This window comes from Ctenopharyngodon idella, chromosome 13 (genome assembly GCF_019924925.1).
Source record: "Ctenopharyngodon idella isolate HZGC_01 chromosome 13, HZGC01, whole genome shotgun sequence".
NCBI lineage: Eukaryota > Metazoa > Chordata > Actinopteri > Cypriniformes > Xenocyprididae > Ctenopharyngodon > Ctenopharyngodon idella.
The window spans coordinates 26,622,907-26,641,989 of NC_067232.1; the positions used below are offsets into that span (position 1 = coordinate 26,622,907).

The window sequence follows — 19,083 nt, forward strand, 5'->3', positions numbered from 1 at the left end:
TGCCATTGTCAAACACATGATCTACACAGGGCTTGTGTGAGTTTTATGACGTTCAGGTCTGGTAATGGTACTAGAATACAAGAAAGCATAGCTATGTAACTGCTGCAAGTGTAGTTTTTAAATAATATGTATTCTCATTTTTTAGAATAACCATGCCTATACTGCACACAACATATTGGCTATATTTAGAAACATTGATGTTAGTAATCATGATATAAATAAATATAATATGAAATAAAAATCAGTGTTTGAAATCTATTTAATTTATATTTATTAGGGCTGTCAAAATGAACGCGTTAACGCATGCGATGAATTTTTTCAGTTTAACGCATTTTAAATATTTAACGCAATTAACGCAGCATCGGTTTTGTCCTGGCATCCTTTGGCTAGTGTTACATATGATCATGCTATCATTCATTCAAGTGCTATTTAACCATTCAAGCTCGATAAGACACAAAAAAAGAACTTAAATCTGTACTAGAGCACCTCTGTGAACAAACGTATTGAGTTCTCTTTCTCACTTGAACAGACAAAAACACACAAAATTGTGTGAAAATGCTTGTTATTTTTGAGTATCCTCGTAAGCAGAGTCTTAAATAAGTTAAAAAGTGTTAAGTGAACGTAAAGAGTTGTAAGAAAATAGTATGTGTGTCAAATCCGCGTCTAGTCTTAAAGTGACAGCAGCCTAATAAAAAGACAAAGGGAAAATCACTCACTGCTCTTGACTGAATAATGTTTGTAGCTTTAATAAGGATTAATCTACATTCAGTTTATAATTTATGCAGTGAAGACTGTGCAGTGTTTATTAACTGCACAGATACAGAAATTATTCAATTTCTGTATATTTACCTGTTAGATCTACCTGAAAATCATACATAGGTCAAAAACAACAAAAACAATAACTTTTTTGTGTATTTTAGCAGGGCAGGTAAGAATCTGAACCGGCCCGACTGTAGAAAAAACCCTTAGGCTGTGTGTCCACCAAAGCGTTTTTTCCAGCAGCTAGCGTATTTTTTCAATTGTTTTCAATGGGAGCGCCGCGTTCTTTAAACACCAGGAGCGTAACGAGGCACTGAGTGCTGTGCGTTTTTTTTACCGGTATCCTCGAGCCGAAGAATGTTCAACTTTGAGTAAAACGCTGCGCTCATCACTGTCACTTTTTAGCCAGCCGTCCAATCAAAGTGGAGGAGGGGTGGGACAAATACAACACCGACCAACTGTCACAACATTCTTGCTGTACAACGACATTAACAAGCAGAGAACAGAACAAAATGGATGACAAATTAATATCGCTGGTCTCCGAACATACATAGCAAGTAATATTGTGTCGACATTTTTAGTCTGAAACAAATTATGCGAAATCAGTTACAAGTAACAGTGCTGCAGATATTCCATATCATAACAACAAAGCGCCTCAACTGAGAAAAACACTGTGATGCCGAAGCGCTCACAGCTAGGCGCCTAGCATTTTCATCTGACTAAAAACGCTTTGGTGGACACACGGCCTTAGCGTTGACCCCTGATATATTAAAGACAAAGCTAAATTTGACATTTATTACAATGGGTTTATGTGAAGATTGTTTTAAGTTCACTTAAATTAAAAGTTGCTGTATATTTTAAAGCCTATTAAATGTTAAAAATATTTGTACATATATTCAATGTGAAAGTATTACAATATAAAAATATATTAAAAACTTTGTTAGGTGTGATTAATTGCAATTAATTACAGAAAAATGTGTGATTAGTCAGCACTAATATTTATATATTTGGACTAATGTAATTCATCTGTTGTGTGACTATTTATTTATTTATTTATTTTAAATACATACAATCTTTTTGTCGTGTTTGTACTGTTTGTATTATAAAAATTTCTGTATGTTTTTTTTTTATTATTATTATTATTTTTATAATTTTGTGAAAATTATTTGTTGTTTAGGGGGAGGATTTAAATAAACCCTTACAGGTTTTCTGCCTGTTCCTGCACTATTTCTTGCTTTTTATTGTGTATGTTTTATATTGTCCTAACATAAACAAAAAACTAAATTCAAATTCCCACTCATGAATTGAAAGGGACCCAGTTCTAAAATTCAGAATTTTGCCCAACCCTAACTTCCTGTTTGTTCCACTCTCTCATCTCCATCTCAGTTCCGTGATGACGTCTACCACAACATCCTGACGTCAGAGCTGCCCAACCTGCTGGAGTACGGCAACATTACCGCCCTCACGCACCTGTGGAGCTCAGGACAGATAACCAACTTTGAGTACCTCACCCATCTCAACAAGCACGCGGGCCGCTCCTTCAACGACCTCATGCAGTATCCCGTCTTCCCCTTCATCCTGAGAGACTACATCAGTGAGACTCTGGACCTGCAAGAGGCATCCATTTACAGGTCAGAAACAACCCTGCTTCAACATCATTACTGTATTTGAATGCTGTTTTTCATTAGTGATAGCCTGATGTATCTGATAAAACAGCTGATTGCATCACCATCAGAACTGGGAAATTTCATACTGATCATTAATATAAAATAATTATGAATTCTCATATAAATTATAAAGTTTGAAAACAGTTGTGCTGCTTTATATTTTTGTGGAAACCGTGATACATTATTTTTTAGGATTTTTTTGATGAATATAAAGTTCAAAAGAACAGCATGTATTGGAAATAGAAATCTGTAACATTATAAATGTCTATACTGTCACTTTTGATCAATTTAATGCATCATTGCTGAATAAAAGTTTGTTTTCACAAAAATATGAAGCAGCAAAACTGTTTTCAACATTGATAATAATCATAAATGTTTCTTGAGCAGCAAATCAGCATATTAGAATGATTTCTGAAGGATCATGTGACACTGAAGACTGGAGTAATGATGCTGAAAATTCAGCTTTGATCACAGAAATGAATTACATTTTACTAAATATTCACATAGAAAACAGTTAAATAGTTAAATGCAGCCTTGGGGAATGTATGATACTTTCAAAAACATTACAAACTTTTGACTTCTATATGCAAATGAAGAGAGAGACACTCAGTTTTGCTTTCTGTTTGTCTTTTTGATGTAACAGGAACCTCAGCAAACCCATCGCAGTGCAGTCTAAAGAGAAGGAGGACCGTTATGTGGACAATTACAGGGTACTGCAGCACTGCAGGGCTTTAATTCCTGTTTACACCAGCGACTGTTAACCAATCACACTGTGGCTCTGTTCCAAAACCTGCTAAGCTTCCTCCATGGGCAGCATTTTTAGGTTTCACAGGCGCACTCCCAGAATGAAGGCCTTTCCAAACAGTAGGTGGCAACATTATGTTGCCTTCTAAGACATTATACATAAGCCAAATTCTGACGTAGTAGACAGCAAGGTTTTGGAACACAGCCTGTTTCATTCTACACTCTTTGATCATTTGTGTTTATATTACTTCTAGAGCTTACATGTTTACCGCTGATGTCATGTGCAAGTGTAACTAACATTGATTTCCTTCACAGTATCTAGAAGAGGAGTATAAGAAGGGCAAGAGAGAGGATGACCCCATGCCACCTGTCCAGCCTTATCACTACGGCTCTCACTACTCCAACAGCGGCACTGTCCTTCACTTCCTTGTCAGGCTGCCTCCCTTCACCAAGATGTTTCTGGCCTATCAAGGTCAGTTCAACTTTTATAAAAGTTTTCACAATTGTTCAGCCTTTTGATCAAGCAGATTCAAAATATTTAATGTTAAACAACAGTAAGAGTCGAGTAAAAACGTTTCCACACTATTTTTCACTAAATGAACGCAACAAAGGATATTTAATATTTCTTAGAATATATATTAATAAATAGCAATATTAATCTGCATATTTTTACTAAAACATTTTAATATATGAAAAATCACTGCTGTGTTGCATCGTCCTTTAAAGGTCATCATTTTGGCTGCGTGAGATTCTCCAGCTTTGTTGTTGTTGAGCAACCAAAGTGTGAGCTGTTAAAGCTCCGCCCTCTTCTGGAAAGGGGGCCGGGAGCAGCAGCTCATTTGCATTTAAAGGGACACACACAAAAACGGCGTGTTTTTGCTCACACCCAAATAGAGGCAAATTTGACAAGCTATAATAAATGATCTGTGGGGTATTTTGAGCTGAAACTTCAGACACATTCTGGAGACACCAGAGACTTATATTACATCTTGTTAAAGGTCCCCTTTAACATGTCCCCTTGTACTTTATTATGTAAATGTTTATGATTTGTATATTCAAGAAAACTAAAGCTCTGCAACATGAAATCAAATACTTAAAATCTAATGCAACCACCCCTTAAAAAACACTAAATGCATCATCTGTTGTGTGTTCATAACTCGGTTTTTGCAGCATCACCCTCTACAATTAGGATTCTGCATTGCTACGTTTTTAATATTTAACAGCACCTGCGTTTGCAGCGAGGTCTTCAAACATGTCAGTGTGATGCTTTTAAAGGCTGTCATTGAAAAGGGCCTTTCTGAAGTCTCACTCTACATGCATTAGCCTCAGAAAGATGATCAGGCCTTTCATCCAGCCTCTTTCCTTCTTCCTCTGTCTATTTTTAGTTCAGTTGGTTTATCCATATCAGGTTACACAAGAAACTAATGAAAGGTTTTGTGTGTCTCGCAGACCAGAGCTTTGATATTCCTGACCGAACGTTCCACTCCATGAACACCACGTGGCGTCTGTCGTCCTATGAGTCCATGACGGATGTCAAAGAGCTCATCCCAGAGTTCTTCTACCTGCCTGAGTTTCTGGTCAACAGAGAAGGTGGACACTCTTTTTACACCTGGTTTTCTTCTTCTAGCATCCGAAGAAAATGTCACAATCAAAAAAGAAAATAACCTTTACGTAACCTAGATCTTCAAGATATAACCAATGAATATTCATGTAAAGCATTCTTGTCAAATCATATTATTAAAAACAACTTCTCTCTTCTAATGTTAGCGTGGTATTTCCCACTTTCCCCTCTGGCAGGTTTTGACTTTGGCGTGCGGCAGAACAGCGAGCGGGTGAACCACGTGAATCTGCCGCCCTGGGCCAGGAATGACCCGCGACTCTTCATCCTCATCCACAGACAGGCTCTGGAATCAGATCAAGTCTCCCAGACGCTCTGCCAGTGGATTGACCTGGTGTTTGGGCTCAAGCAAAAGGGCAAAGCTGCTGTCCAGGCCATCAATGTCTTTCATCCTGCAGTACGATTCCTTATTACATACAGCTTTATCACACTTAACACTGACATTTTCTGTATTTTGATCTTTTAAAAAAATATGGGTGGATCAAAGCCTGTAAAAAAACAAAAAAACATGTTCAGGATATATTTTGTCCCCAAAAATTATCCCCAAAGCTTATTTATAGGACCACTACCATTCAAAAGTTTGGGCGATTTTTTTTTTATTTTTTTTTTTATTGTATATAAATGTTTTTGATATATCTGACTGCATGTTTGATCAAAAATACAGTAAAAACAGTAATATTGTGAGAAATTATTAAAATACCTGTTTTCTATTGTAATTTATATTTATATTTCTGACCCAAAACTTTTGAACAGTAGTGTATGTGTCAGCATTACTGTATCGGCGATCTGACACTTGCCCTTTCGCTTTCTCTAATCCATCACATATTGATAAACCCATATCCATATCCATACGCTTCAGCCTGTTAACTAGTATCCATAAATAAATCCAATTTTTCCCCTCCCTCTCTCTTTAGACTTATTTTGGTATGGACGTATCTGCTGTTGAAGACCCTGTGCAGCGTCGGGCTCTAGAAACTATGATCAAGACGTATGGCCAAACTCCCAGACAGCTGTTTAACGCCTCCCACATCAGCCGAGCCGGAACCAAACTCCTATCAGAGGCAGAGCTGCCCGCGGCCATGGGCCTCCTGGTGCAACTGGCCTTCAGAGAGAGCCGGGAACAGCCCAAAGACGCCACCTACCCGGTGCGGCAAACACACAGTGCTGCAGTTTGACATTAAATAGCTTAAAGATGATGTTAAAGTATCTACTACAACAGGTTTACATGCATCCAAGGTCAAAAACACTTTAATATATTCATAATATACATTGCAGCATCAGCTCTTTTCTCTCAGTCTCTGAAATGGTTCAAGAAAGGTTTCATTCTCCCTAAACCCTTCCTTTCCGAGAGCCTGCTCTGCTCTGATTGGTCAAAAAGAAAATGCCCATTACCATATATGAATTTCATCTTTTCCTCAGCACTTGATATATAACATTGTAATGGACAAAAAATAAATACTAAAGTTTATTTGAATCCTAAATCATCTTTTAAAACCTTTAACTCCTCTCCTGTCATTTCTAGAGTCCTCTGCCGTGGATAAAGGGCTTGAAATGGGGCGAGTATGTGGGTTCCCCCAGTGCTCCGGACCCCGTGGTCTGTTTCAGCCAACCCCACGGCGAACGCTTCGGATCCCTGCTGGCACTGCCCACACGTGCCATCTGCGGCCTCTCCCGCAAGTTCTGCCTCATGATGATCTACAGCAAGGAGCAAGGTGAAGGAGACACACACAAGAAACTGCTTCATCATGCATAAAAACCAATATTTATTTATTTATTTTAAATAATACCTTATTCAACAAGGACACATTAAATTGATCAAAAGTGACATTTATAATGTTACAAAATATTCTATTTCAAATAAATGCCTTTTTTAGAAACTTTCTATTCATTAAAGGCACAGTATGTAAGTTTCGCCACTAGAGGTCGCTTTTTCAAAACAATAACAAAGGCGTAGCTTGATGACATCGTGAATGACTGTGGAATCATGGGAGTTGACCTCCACCTCCACAGCTGAAGATGATATAAAAAACAAAAGGGAACCAAGACCTGTTTTAATGGGGAAAGCAGGCGGTTTATCAACTAACAGCCATAATCTGAAAAATGTATAAATATTCAATTATTAATCAGCCCAACTATTCTGTGTTTTGGTCCATGACCAGTTTCTGGTACATTTATTGCATCTGCATTTGTGTCTTATCACAATTATCCACATAAATGAACACACTTCTCATAGTACTAGAGGAAATGAGAATGGAGTGAGTGTGCCATCATAGAAAATCACTGTTTTCCTCTCCTCTCTCAGGTGTGAGGAGCATGCACAGCACAGACATACAGTGGTCAGCTATACTGAGCTGGGGTTACACCGACAACATGCTGCGTCTGAAGAGCAAACAGAGCGAGCCGCCCATCAACTTCATCCAGTGCTCACCGCTGCACCAGGTCAGAGTCGTAAACACCGCTAACATACTCGGGCTACGCTTGGACAGTTTTCAGCTGAATCTGTGTTTGACACATATCAGTTTGTACACATTTTGTGATGTGGCAGTACACTCGTCTGTTACATGTACAACACCCTCTACTGAAAATGAAAATAAAACAAAACATAGCTCACAAGAACATGTACAGATCACATTTCACCCCTAAATCAAAAGAGCACAATAATAATATTTTGTGTAATTGTTTTCAGTTGTCATCATGCCACAATTATAGTCTAAAAATAGACTAATAGAAAAATATACACTACTGTATGAAGTCTCTTATATCAACCAGGCTGCACATATGTGATCATAAATACAGAAAAAACATTAATATTGTAAATATTATAACAATTTAAAATAGGCGTTTTCTATTGTAATATATGTTAAAATGTAACTTATTCCTGTGATGCAAAGCTGAATTTTCAGCATCATTACTCCAGTCTTCAGTCGTCAAGTCACCTTTATTTCTCTAGCGCTTTACTATTACTATTAAGACATTAGTAAACCGTCATTATTCAGCTGTAATCATTTCAGTGTTGATTCAGTTCGGTTCAATAACTGTAAAGTTCATCAATTAAGGAATTCATTGATAAAGCAGTTCTGCAGAAAACACTGATGTTATCGTCCAGCTCAGTTCAGTTCTCACCCAATAGTGTCAGTGCAATCAAGTAAATAATACTGCTAAGCAACTAAGCAAGCCAGAGGCCATGATGGCAAGGATCACATGATCCTTCAGAAATCATTCTAATATGCTGATTTGCTGCTCAAGAAACATTTATTTTTATTATCAATGTTGAAAACGGCTTAATATTTTTGTGGAAACCATGATTTTTCTTTTCTTTGATGACTAGTTCAAAAGAACAGCATTTATTTGAAATTGAATCATTTGTAACATTTAGTGTTGTCGAAATTAAGACATACATTTTTGTGATTAATTTGAAATATAATTTTTTTTTTTTAAATCACTTAACGCAAATCTTGTTAACGCGTCGCCCGTCCAAACCATCCTAACTAAACATAGATAAAGTCAAGGAACAAAGTTTTAGGGGCTGTTTACATGACACCATTTTCAACTAAAACCTTTTTATGCATTTCGGCCTTTCATTTACACGACAGCAGCGTTTTGAGGAACTGAAAACAAAGTGCAAGTTTTTAAAAACGATACCATTATCATTTCCGTGTAAACTACAAAAACACGAAATTGTGAAAGCAGTGAAGTCATGCGCATGTGTATTACATGTTCAGTTTATAGACGCTTAGTGTTTTTTTACAAAGTGACATTGGCAACTACTGGCCTGGCAGCAGAATACAGCATTTTTAGTCGTTTTTGCGGATCCATGTTAACGGGGATTGTTTTAACAATGTTGACGTCTGTACGTGAAAAACACAAAGGAAAAAGCGTTTCTGTTTTTAGTACATCGTTGTTGTGTAAACATACCCTTAGGCGGAAAGTTTCACTATAATTGTATTGTGGACCTTTTTGAAATTCAACCGTCACTTGAACAGGGAACACAACTTTTGTTGTTAAATTTGGTCCTTGATCATTTTGAAATTCAACTGTTGAATATGGAACACAACTTTTGGAGTTCATTTTGATTCTTGATCATTTTGAAATTCAACTATCGCTTGAACATGGAGCACAACTTTTGTTAATTTTGATCCTTGATCATTTTGAAATTCAAATGGCACTTTAATATACAGGCCTGTTTTTTTTATTATTATTATTATTATTATTATTTCTGATAGTCAGTTTGTTATGAAGGCCTTGATGGTTTTACTGGAAATCTATTGAAAAAGAGTTGCTGTTAAAAAAAATATTCTTTGAATTTAAATATAGTTTCTTTGTGTTGATTCTTCATTAATTCTGTTATTTTTACATTTAAATATTTGTTATTACAAACTTCAGTCTTAAGAAGAAGAAAAAGATAAATTGTGTGATTAATCATTTTATTTTAATCGATCAACAGCCCTAGTTTTAAAAAAAAATATTAAAACTATTAAAAAAATATTAAAATAATCTTACTGACCCCCAAGCCTTTGAACGATAGTATAATTTCTTATTTTTATTTTGGGCGAAATATGCACCAGGCATGGGTTTTGTTTTGTGTTTCGCCTATTTACATTGTCATGTCATCAAATGTTCTCTGCTTCATTAATGTGTTTCCTGCCGTGCCGTCATCCTCTCTGTCCTCATCCCTGTCTCTCTGGTCTCTCCTCAGGTGACTAGTTGTGCCTGGGTGCCGGACAGTTGTCAGCTGTTTACAGGCAGTAAGTGTGGAGTCATAACCGCCTACAGCAACCGCTTCACCACCACGATGGTACGTAACCATGGCAACATGCCCCCCCTTCTCCCCCACCCACGCAGCCGCCCACGTCCATTATCACTCCCTGTAGAGCACCTACACACACACACACACACACACACACTCAGTGTTTGTAGTGGCCTTGTTAGTCATCTCCCGGTTGCCCTAGAAACACATTTCCTGCGGCCCACAGGTGGGCTGAAGTCTGGGCGTCAGACGGCTCTTTCAAACGCTCTCATTGATAACGCAGGTGCTGTTCTGTTTCTCTCATTTGTTTAAACGAATCTTTCTGACATTTGAAGAAGTATTTCAGTTCTGTCATCATTTTTGTATGTTGTTCCAAACCTGTTTGACTTTATGATCCGCAATAGCAGATATTCTGAAGAATGCCCACACTGCTCTTTTTCAAGGTCCATAAAAGTGATACAGAAAATTTTGGGGTGATTTAGTGTATATGAATTTCAGATTTGCTTCACATGTGCATCTATTTTTATATGGGCCATTCTACAAAATTGGTGCAAACTGCTGTCCTACAACCAAAAAACACATTTAAAAAACATTTAAGTATTCAAATTTTAGATGTTTACTAAGATCCTTCTATTATCTATTGAATCCCACAATAATATTTAAAATATCAGTAAGCTTAATATATATAAAATCATCATTTATTGGGTACTTTCAATTGGGAGGTGACTGTCCCAATCCCTAAACCATAAATTTCAACTTGTGAAAATGATTTTGAAATAATTTTTGCAATTTTTTTCCATTGTTGTTTTTAAAAAAAATAAAGTGAAGATAAAAAATATTTATTTTATATTTTATTTTTAAATCATGGAACTTTATGTAAAAAAAAAAACCAGTGCCCCGCATTTTCACGTCACTACCGAAACAGTGTATGTTTTAGTCCATTGGCTGAGACTGATTTTAACACACTTCTACATTTTTGATCAGGAAATATTCATGTGTCCCTCCCTCTCATAGCCTCTCTTTCATAGTAGATAGGTCCATCATTTTGAGTTAAATGTGTTCAAAAGTCTGAAAATCTGTGTAACTTTTAAGGAACGTCACTACCAAACACCTCTTTTCTGCAATTAAGTAAACTTTTTTGGGTGTTATTCCATAAAATGTAGTTTTATGTGTGTACAACTGTTCAGAACTGTACTAGCTAACCATGTGCGGATTAGCATCTTTGAGCAAGGCTCAAAAGTATTAAAAATTGTCATTACCGAAACAGTCACAACCGAAACGACATCATTGTTTTTTGGGTGTTATTCCATAAAATTTAGTTTTATGTGTGTACAACTGTTCAGAACTGTGCTAGCTAACCATGTGCTGATTAGCATCTTTAAACTAGGCTCAAAAGTATCTAAAATTGTCACGACCGAAACATGTGGTGAAGTTTTGGTTGTGACATTGTTTTTTGAGTGTTATTCGGTAAAATTTAGGGGTTTTTTTTCTGTGTACAACTGTTCAGAACTGCTAGCTAACCATGTGCTGATTAGCAGCTTTGAGCAAGGCTCAAAAGTATCAAAAATTGTCACTACCGAAACAGTCACGACCGAAACATCATCATTGTTTTGGTAGTGACAAAAGGGAACACAATCATTTATTTGGGGGAAATAAACAATTTTAGTACAGTTATGCAAATCATTAGTATTTTAATATGTTTTAGTAGTGTTTTAGTATGAGTTAAAATTATGTAACATGATGTAGTCGCTACCAACACATTACTGTCACTACCGAAAATGTGCAGTCACGACCGAAACATGGGATGTTTTGTCAAAAATAAAATATACTGAATTATCAACTAAGATGTTATTATAGTGTTTGGTTCAATGTTTATTCAAACTAATGAATCCTTCACTTTGAAATCAGTATGATAAACTTTGACTTTTACAAAGAAAGATTGGATTCAAAATACAAAAAAAAAAATCTCATAAATTAAACTTTAAATTGTTTTTGATTTACCTGTGAAAACTTTTTTTAAAAAATAGCAAAAAATATATTTACAAGGTAGATGTAAACAAAATCTTAATAGGTCAGTGTAACCTTTCTTATTAAATTATTTATTAGTGTGTTTCGGTAGTGACAAATTTGGGGAGAGGAAAAATATTCCAAAACCTTCTGAAAATACAATATGAGAATTAACTGCACAATTACTAGAAATGTGTATCTTGGATATTATACAATTTGCATACATAGAAAATTTGTGGAAAAAGACATTTTTTAATAAGACGTTTCCATCTCTGACTTTGAACCATTTCTGTAGAATGGCCCATATATGTGTCAGCAGATGTTTTTATTCAAATCAGATACCAAGTGTAAAAAAAAAAAAAAAAGGTTCTCATTTTAAAGGGAAAACAGATACAGTTTATCAACCAACAACCATAATCTGAAAATTCACAAGTATCGAATGATTAATAAGCTCAACTATTATATTAGCCAATTACTTGACTGTATTTTCATCCATGACCAGTTTCTAGATTTTTTCTGATTATTCTCTTACATGCACCACATATACAGCCATGTGGTGGTTTGTTTACTCTGGACCATAAAACCAGATCAGAATCATCTGTTAAAGCGGGTCTTTCAGCTCACTTCTGTTTATTCAGCCCATTATCATTGCTCTAATGAGGCCATTAGCCAAACCCTTACCCTTGAGATCTGCAATTACGGTCATTCTCCATTTGAGAAGTGAGATTGTAAAATCTGTTTATACCTTCAGCCCACAGAGATGGAGGTGGAGTCTCAGGTTCACCTGTACGGCCACACGGCAGAGGTCACGGGCCTGTTCGTCTGTAAACCCTACAGCATCCTCATTAGTGTTAGTCGAGACGGGACCTGCATCCTGTGGGACCTCAACAGGTTTGTGCTAAATGAGATCACATTCATCTTAAAGGGTTAGTTCACCCAAAAATGAAAATTCTGTCATTAATTACTCACCCTCATGTCGTTCCACACCCGTAAGACCTTCGTTCATCTTCGGAACACAAATTAAGATATTTTTGATGAAATCCGATGGCTCAGTGAGGCCTCCATAGACAGCAAGACAATTAACACTTTCAAATGCACAGAAAGGTACTAAAGACGTATTTAAAACAGTTCATGTGACTACAGTGGATCAACCTTAATGTTATGAAGCGACGAGAATACTTTTTGTGCGCCAGAAATAACAAAATAACGACTTTATTCCACGATATCTAGTAATGGGCGATTTCAAAACACTGCTTTACGAATCTTTTGTTTCGAATCAGTGTATCAAACTGCCAAAGTCACGTGATTTTAGGAAACCAGATTTCTTTACATCATAAGTGTTTCGAAATTTCAGTGGTTCACCACTGGGGGGCGTGGCAGTTTAATACATGCTCCGAACCACTGATTCGAAACAAAAGATTCGTAAAGCTTCATGAAGCAGTGTTTTGAAATCGCCCTATCACTAGATATTGTTGATAAGTCGTTATTTTGTTTTTTTTGGCACACAAAAAGTATTCTCGTCACTTCATAACATTAAGGTTGAACCACTGTAGTCACATGAACTGTTTTAAATATGTCTTTAGTACATTTCTGTGCATTTGAAAGTGTTAATTGTCTTGCTGTCAATGGCAGGCCTCACTGAGCCATCGGATTTCATCAAAAATATGAAGGATGAACGAAGGTCTTACGGGTGTGGAACGACATGAGGGTGAGTAATTAATGACAGAATTTTCATTTTTGGGTGAACTAACCCTTTAATGTTATGAAGCAACGAGAATACTTGTGCGCAAAAACAAAACAAAAATAACTTCACATTGTTTCTATATTATATATAGAAAGCGATCAAAGAACGCTCCCTTTACAATCGCTGGAGCTGTCAATCAAACAGTGTGAGTTTATCAGTGTCTGAGTTCTGGACTCGCGCCAAAACTCCTGTTTTATTCAACGAATCTCTTAGTTACATCACGTTTGCACTGTTAGTTATGATGAAAGCATTCGTTAGTGACAAGATCACTGCTTTCATGCGCTCAACAACATGTCTGTGATCGACTACAATCTTCATCACTGCAACCTTTCATGCCACGATCTAAATGTAATGCCATAGATCTAAATGTAATGCTATAATCAACATTTTTCATGATTAGTAAACCTTTAGAGCTGTAATAGTAAAAACATGCTAAAAGTTTTCGAGAGAGCAATACTGAGCTATTTCATATCACAAAGATGTCAGCCAATCACAGCTGTGGGCGTTTACACTGAAGTCTCACAGCAGACACGCCCCTTAAAACAGAGCGTTCAAATCAGAATAGGAAAAATGCCTTTTATTTATAAATTATGACAATTTTTGATGTAAAAATCATACTAACATTATAAGTGCACCCCAGGAAACATTATAAAACAATAAAACAACGCAGTTCATGACCCCTTAAAAGAACAAATCACTTTATTGCAGTATTTTCTTTCTTGTAATGCAGTAATGAGAATCTAATGAGTGTTTGGTTGTGGTTAGGTTGTGTTACGTCCAGAGTCTCACAGGTCATAAGAGTCCAGTGAACGCAGTGTCAGCCAGTGAGACGACAGGAGATATCGCCACAGTCTGTGATTCAGGTGGGTGTTTCCTGTCACAATATAAATGGCAGTCAGTTCTTTTTTTGTTGTTGTTAAGTTTTGCCGTGAACCCGTTACACTGTAAGCAACAGCTTTGCAAACAAATATTAATTTGTATAGAATGACATTCTGCATTTCATGTTCTCTGAATGTGTCTAGTGGGTGGAGGAAGTGATTTGAGGCTGTGGACGATTAATGGAGATTTGATCGGTCATGTTCATTGTCGAGAGATCATCTGCTCGGTGGCGTTCTCCAATCAGCCGGAGGGAGTGTCGGTCAATGTGATCGCTGGCGGTCTGGAGAACGGTGTGGTCAGGTAAAATACTGACCTAAAGCCCCACAAACTCTGCACTGTTTTAGCTAATTTGGGACCAAATGTTGTATAGTTATTATGCTGTAAATTAAAGCAATGTTGATTAGTTGAATTTGATGAAGCACAAGTATTTGTGGAAAAACATGCAAAAGTCCAAGTGATGTTACTTCCTGTGTGCATTATTTATTTACTATTACTGTTATTGCACAGCCATATTGAATGGGTTCCATAAAAACAGCAGAATGTATTGTGTTTTAAGACTCTTATCAGTGCTTTCCTTTCCTCTTCTCTGTCATCATATTTCGTTCTCTACTTCTTTCTTTCTGTCTGGTCCACGCTCACGCTCAGGTTGTGGAGCACATGGGACCTGAAGCCAGTCAGAGAGATCACCTTCCCAAAATCCAACAGGCCTATCATAAGGTACACACTTGTACCTCATGTGATGTCACACAGATTTGTTCTTATATCTTGATTAGAAAAGTTACATGCACTACCAGAAGTAATCAAAAGTTTGGAGTAATTAAGATTTTTTAATGCTTTTGAAAGAAGTCTCTTCTGCTCACCAAGACTGTATTTATTTGATCAATAATACAGTAAAAAATGTAAAATAGTATTGCAATTTAAAATAGCTGTTTTCTATGTTAATATATAGTAAACTATAATTTATTTCTGTGATCAAAGCTGAATTTTCAGCATCATTACTCCAGTCTTCAGTGTCACATGATCCTTCAGAAATCATTCTAATATGCTAATTTGCAACTATTAATTATTAACCATTATTGTTGATGCTCCATTGTTAATTGTGGTTCTTAAAAAGCAGCTTAATATTTTTGTGCAAACCATGATCTCTTTTTTTTTTCAGCATTCTTTAATGAACAGAAATTTCAAAAGAACAGCATTTATTTGAAATAGAATATTTTGTAACATTATAAATGTATTTAATGTCACTTTTGATCAATTTAACCCTTTATGGTACGGCGTTGCGATATGGCAACAATTAATTTCAGAAAAAAATACAATATATTGCACTATGAGAATTATAAGGGCAGGTCTTAAGGTAGCCAGTGATGTGCTGTTTTTAAGTCAAATGACATTTGAATGTCCCTCAAAACGCTCTTTCCCACTGTCACCCTCACACAGAAGACACCTATTGAAGGAAGTGCTCCAGAAATTGCTCTATTAACCTCATTTCTAAACATCTCTTGTCAAGTGGAATTTTTTCAGCATCTTTAATAAGTGAAATAGATATTTTTATTCACAAATCAACTTTGTCTAACATAGTTTCTCTTCCGTGTGATGACAGTGAGGGTGAGGGAATAATAGGGATTAAATGATAGGGATCTACTTATTTTTGGTTTGCATGAGTTCCAAGTATATAAATCTATCAATTTCTAAAAGAAATGTGCATTTATATAGAAAAGAAAAGACATTACATTTACATTACATTTCTCACCAGCGAGGTAAAACTGTGCGGTTCTTGAGGTAGATAAATGTAGTTTCGCTATTAGTAGAGACACTGCTGCCGTGATCGACGCACAGATCAGGTGGGCTAATTCACATATGCTGCTTATTAACTGTGTTAATAACTGTATCAACTGTATTATTAGTCTGCTATAAATGGCTCAAGCCTCCGTTACTAGTTCTGAAATTACGTTTTGGAATTAGCAACGGAGGCTTGAGATGAGATGCGTAAGAAATTAGTCCCACACAAGAGTGTTTTAAGGACAAAAACCTGACAAATGTCTTGAAATACACCATCGGAACAGTGTCTTGAGGTGTGGATACCGTAGTATAAGTGGAATAATTGACTCCGGGCCGTTGAATTATTAGAAAATAATGCACACCCGCTTCACGTCGTGTCCGCATTACCACCTCTGGTGTGCTTTATTTTCTAAGAATTCAACGGCCCGGAGTCAATTATTCCTTACATATTTAAATCCTGTTTACCCCAAACCTTTGAATCGTAAAAATCGTAAAAAAATATGAAGCAGCACAACTGTTTTCAACTTTCATAATAATAAGAAATGTTTCTTGAGCATCAAATCAGCATATTAGAATGATTTCTGAAGGATCATGTGACACTGAAGACTGGAGTAATGATGCTGAAAATTCAGCTTTGATCACAGGAATAAATTATATCTTAATATATATTTACATTGAAAACTGCTATTTTAAATTGTAATAATATTTCACAATTTTTACTGTATTTTTGCTCAAATAAATGCAGCTTTGGTGAGCAGAAGAGACTCTTTCAAAAACAATTAACTTTTGACTGGTAGTGCACGTCCAAATATTTAAATGCATTTCCTGATCCTGATGATCACGTGCTTAATAACATTTCCTCCTTGATTCTCTTTCAGCCTCACATTCTCGTGTGACGGACACCACCTGTACACGGCCAACAGCGAGGGCACCGTGATCGCGTGGTGTCGACGAGACCAGCAGCGCATGAAGCTGCCCATGTTTTACTCTTTTCTCAGCAGCTACGCTGCAGGCTGATTCCCGCGCTGACGCGGCCTCGTTACCCGCACAGAACGGACGCTGTGAGCGACCCCGCTGACCCAGGAAGAGGAGGAGCCAGCATGCACAAAGCCCCGCCCATGACCATCACAGTATCCGCCCCCTGATACGTCATGGGAATGCACGGCACTTTATGCTGTGCTACAAGTTACTGTATCATAAAGAACGGATGTCGCGTGCAGATCTCGGGGGTCGTGAGGCAGAGCGAACGCAGGCCTTTTCCCCCTATCATTTCTTTTCGTTATCTTTGTTTGTTTTGTGTTTCATTTGACTGGTTTGTTTGTGATTTCATGATGTTTGATTTTGAAAGCTGCTACAGTCTGGTCCGCCCAGACTAAACATTTGAAGGCCTGTTTCTCCTTCCTTCGTTATGTCCCTCATCTGCCCACCCGCCGCTGTCCTGAGACTAGAAATCGTGCTTTTTCAGACTGAAATAATCCGAACACTACCGTCTGCATTCGTAATCCATGCAGGATATTTTCGCAGGCATGCTCGCGTGTCAGACCCTCGCATGAGTGACGTGCGGCGGCAGAATGAATGTGTGCACGCAATGCCTTGTTAAACCACGTTAAACTTCTCATTGATATATTTATTCTCAAACAAGGATGAAAGCCACATCTAAACGTCTGTTTCTTGTTCTTCATTATAAGATGCACTTCCTATGACGATGTGCAGTGAATGTCGAAGGTGGTCGTGCGTCAAAACCGTGCAAATATTTATTGTTTTTATTCCACCAACTCAACCCAAACGGCCCAGTTTCCAGTGAATAAGTGCATCAAATTCGTATTATTTCATTAAAAACATGCTTTCCTTCTGTTCTATATTCAGTTGTGTGACAAATTAGATGTTTTGCATGTTGTGATCACTCAAGCATTATCTAACATCGGAGAAACAATTGAAAGTTTAGTCAAATCTACCTTTAGGACCATCCTGACTAATTCATGGATGATTTTTTTTACAATTTGGAATTCTTTTGGTTGCAATAAAAACATCCTGATTACTGTACAAATGCAAAGCTATTATAATCTCCTGTACGTACATTCACAGTTTCGCAGGAATCCCATGCTCTTGAAGTCTTAAGTGTCGGCCAGCCTTAAATGTGGAGGAAACGAGCGTTCGTTATCTAAACGTGATCCAGAGCGTTATTTGCCTTTATGTGTTTGTTATTTTCTCCTTTGTATGAGTCTTACATTGCAACTAATATAATTAGCTTGTCTTACATTTTAGTGTTTACCAGAAAGGGAATGCTTTCACCTTTTTCCCCACTACAGCTTTGTTTTGCATTATTTTCAGAAACATCAAACACATGTATCGCAGAGTTTGAAAGAAGTTATTCACCGTCAATGCAAATCCAGAGAACGCCAGCACTTCACTGGAAGGTGTTTTGTCAACTAGTTTAAGGAGAATCATCTGGTGTTTACAGAGCCCTCCTAAGTTATGTGGTTGTTTTATGTTTATTTGAATGTTCATGTATTGAATCTGTTTTCCATGCTTGCATTACATACGTATATCTCTTAATTATTGTGCACAGTATTGTCATGTTTGCAATTCCCTCAGAAAGAGATTGATGTTACTGTTTGTGAAGCAAGATGTGTGAATTTGTATCACGAAAAGGCTTATTGTTGAATTAACAGTGGTTTATGTAATTTAAGATTGATATGTTCACCAAGGCCTGGCTGGGACATTTCTAAAAAAATTTTGTATTTATGAAATATGTAATAAAATGTCACCTATATAATATAAATATAAATATTGAAGAAATTTTGGTTCAGTTTTGTTGCACTTGTTTCTCATGTACAATGTTAAAAATAAAGATTTTGCAGCAATGTCATAGAAGAACCATTTTTGGTTCCCCAAAGAACCAAAGTCAATAATTGTTTCCCTTAAAACTCATCTTTGATCACCAAAATGACACATTTAAACGTTTTTTCCTGTGAAAAAAAATGTCTTTGTGCCTTAAAATAGCTTGAATGTAACACTACACCCTTGCCTCATTTAATATACGCGGATCTATGCATATGCAAATTAGCTCCGCCTCCACTCGCTCATGCCAGCTCAGAGATCCACTCGGTCAACTTACTGAGGTAAACGCTGCTATCAC

General features: G+C 36.8%; 1 protein-coding gene across 4 annotated transcripts in view; it reads left to right on the forward strand.

Moving 5' to 3' along the window:
* The window catches only part of lyst (lysosomal trafficking regulator), a 94,161-nt gene extending 75,340 nt beyond the window's left edge, over positions 1 to 18,821 (forward strand). For all 4 annotated transcript variants that reach the window (XM_051918046.1, XM_051918047.1, XM_051918048.1 and 1 more), the window contains 14 exons: positions 2,146 to 2,390; positions 3,070 to 3,136; positions 3,486 to 3,642; positions 4,620 to 4,760; positions 4,968 to 5,185; positions 5,703 to 5,933; positions 6,311 to 6,500; positions 7,091 to 7,227; positions 9,485 to 9,583; positions 12,294 to 12,433; positions 14,052 to 14,149; positions 14,309 to 14,465; positions 14,811 to 14,882; positions 16,823 to 18,821. In XM_051918046.1, coding sequence (XP_051774006.1) covers positions 2,146 to 2,390; positions 3,070 to 3,136; positions 3,486 to 3,642; positions 4,620 to 4,760; positions 4,968 to 5,185; positions 5,703 to 5,933; positions 6,311 to 6,500; positions 7,091 to 7,227; positions 9,485 to 9,583; positions 12,294 to 12,433; positions 14,052 to 14,149; positions 14,309 to 14,465; positions 14,811 to 14,882; positions 16,823 to 16,961 — 2,091 coding nt within the window. In that variant the 3' untranslated portion in view covers positions 16,962 to 18,821. The remainder of the gene's footprint in view (positions 1 to 2,145; positions 2,391 to 3,069; positions 3,137 to 3,485; positions 3,643 to 4,619; positions 4,761 to 4,967; positions 5,186 to 5,702; positions 5,934 to 6,310; positions 6,501 to 7,090; positions 7,228 to 9,484; positions 9,584 to 12,293; positions 12,434 to 14,051; positions 14,150 to 14,308; positions 14,466 to 14,810; positions 14,883 to 16,822) is intronic.
* Positions 18,822 to 19,083: the final 262 nt, after the last annotated feature.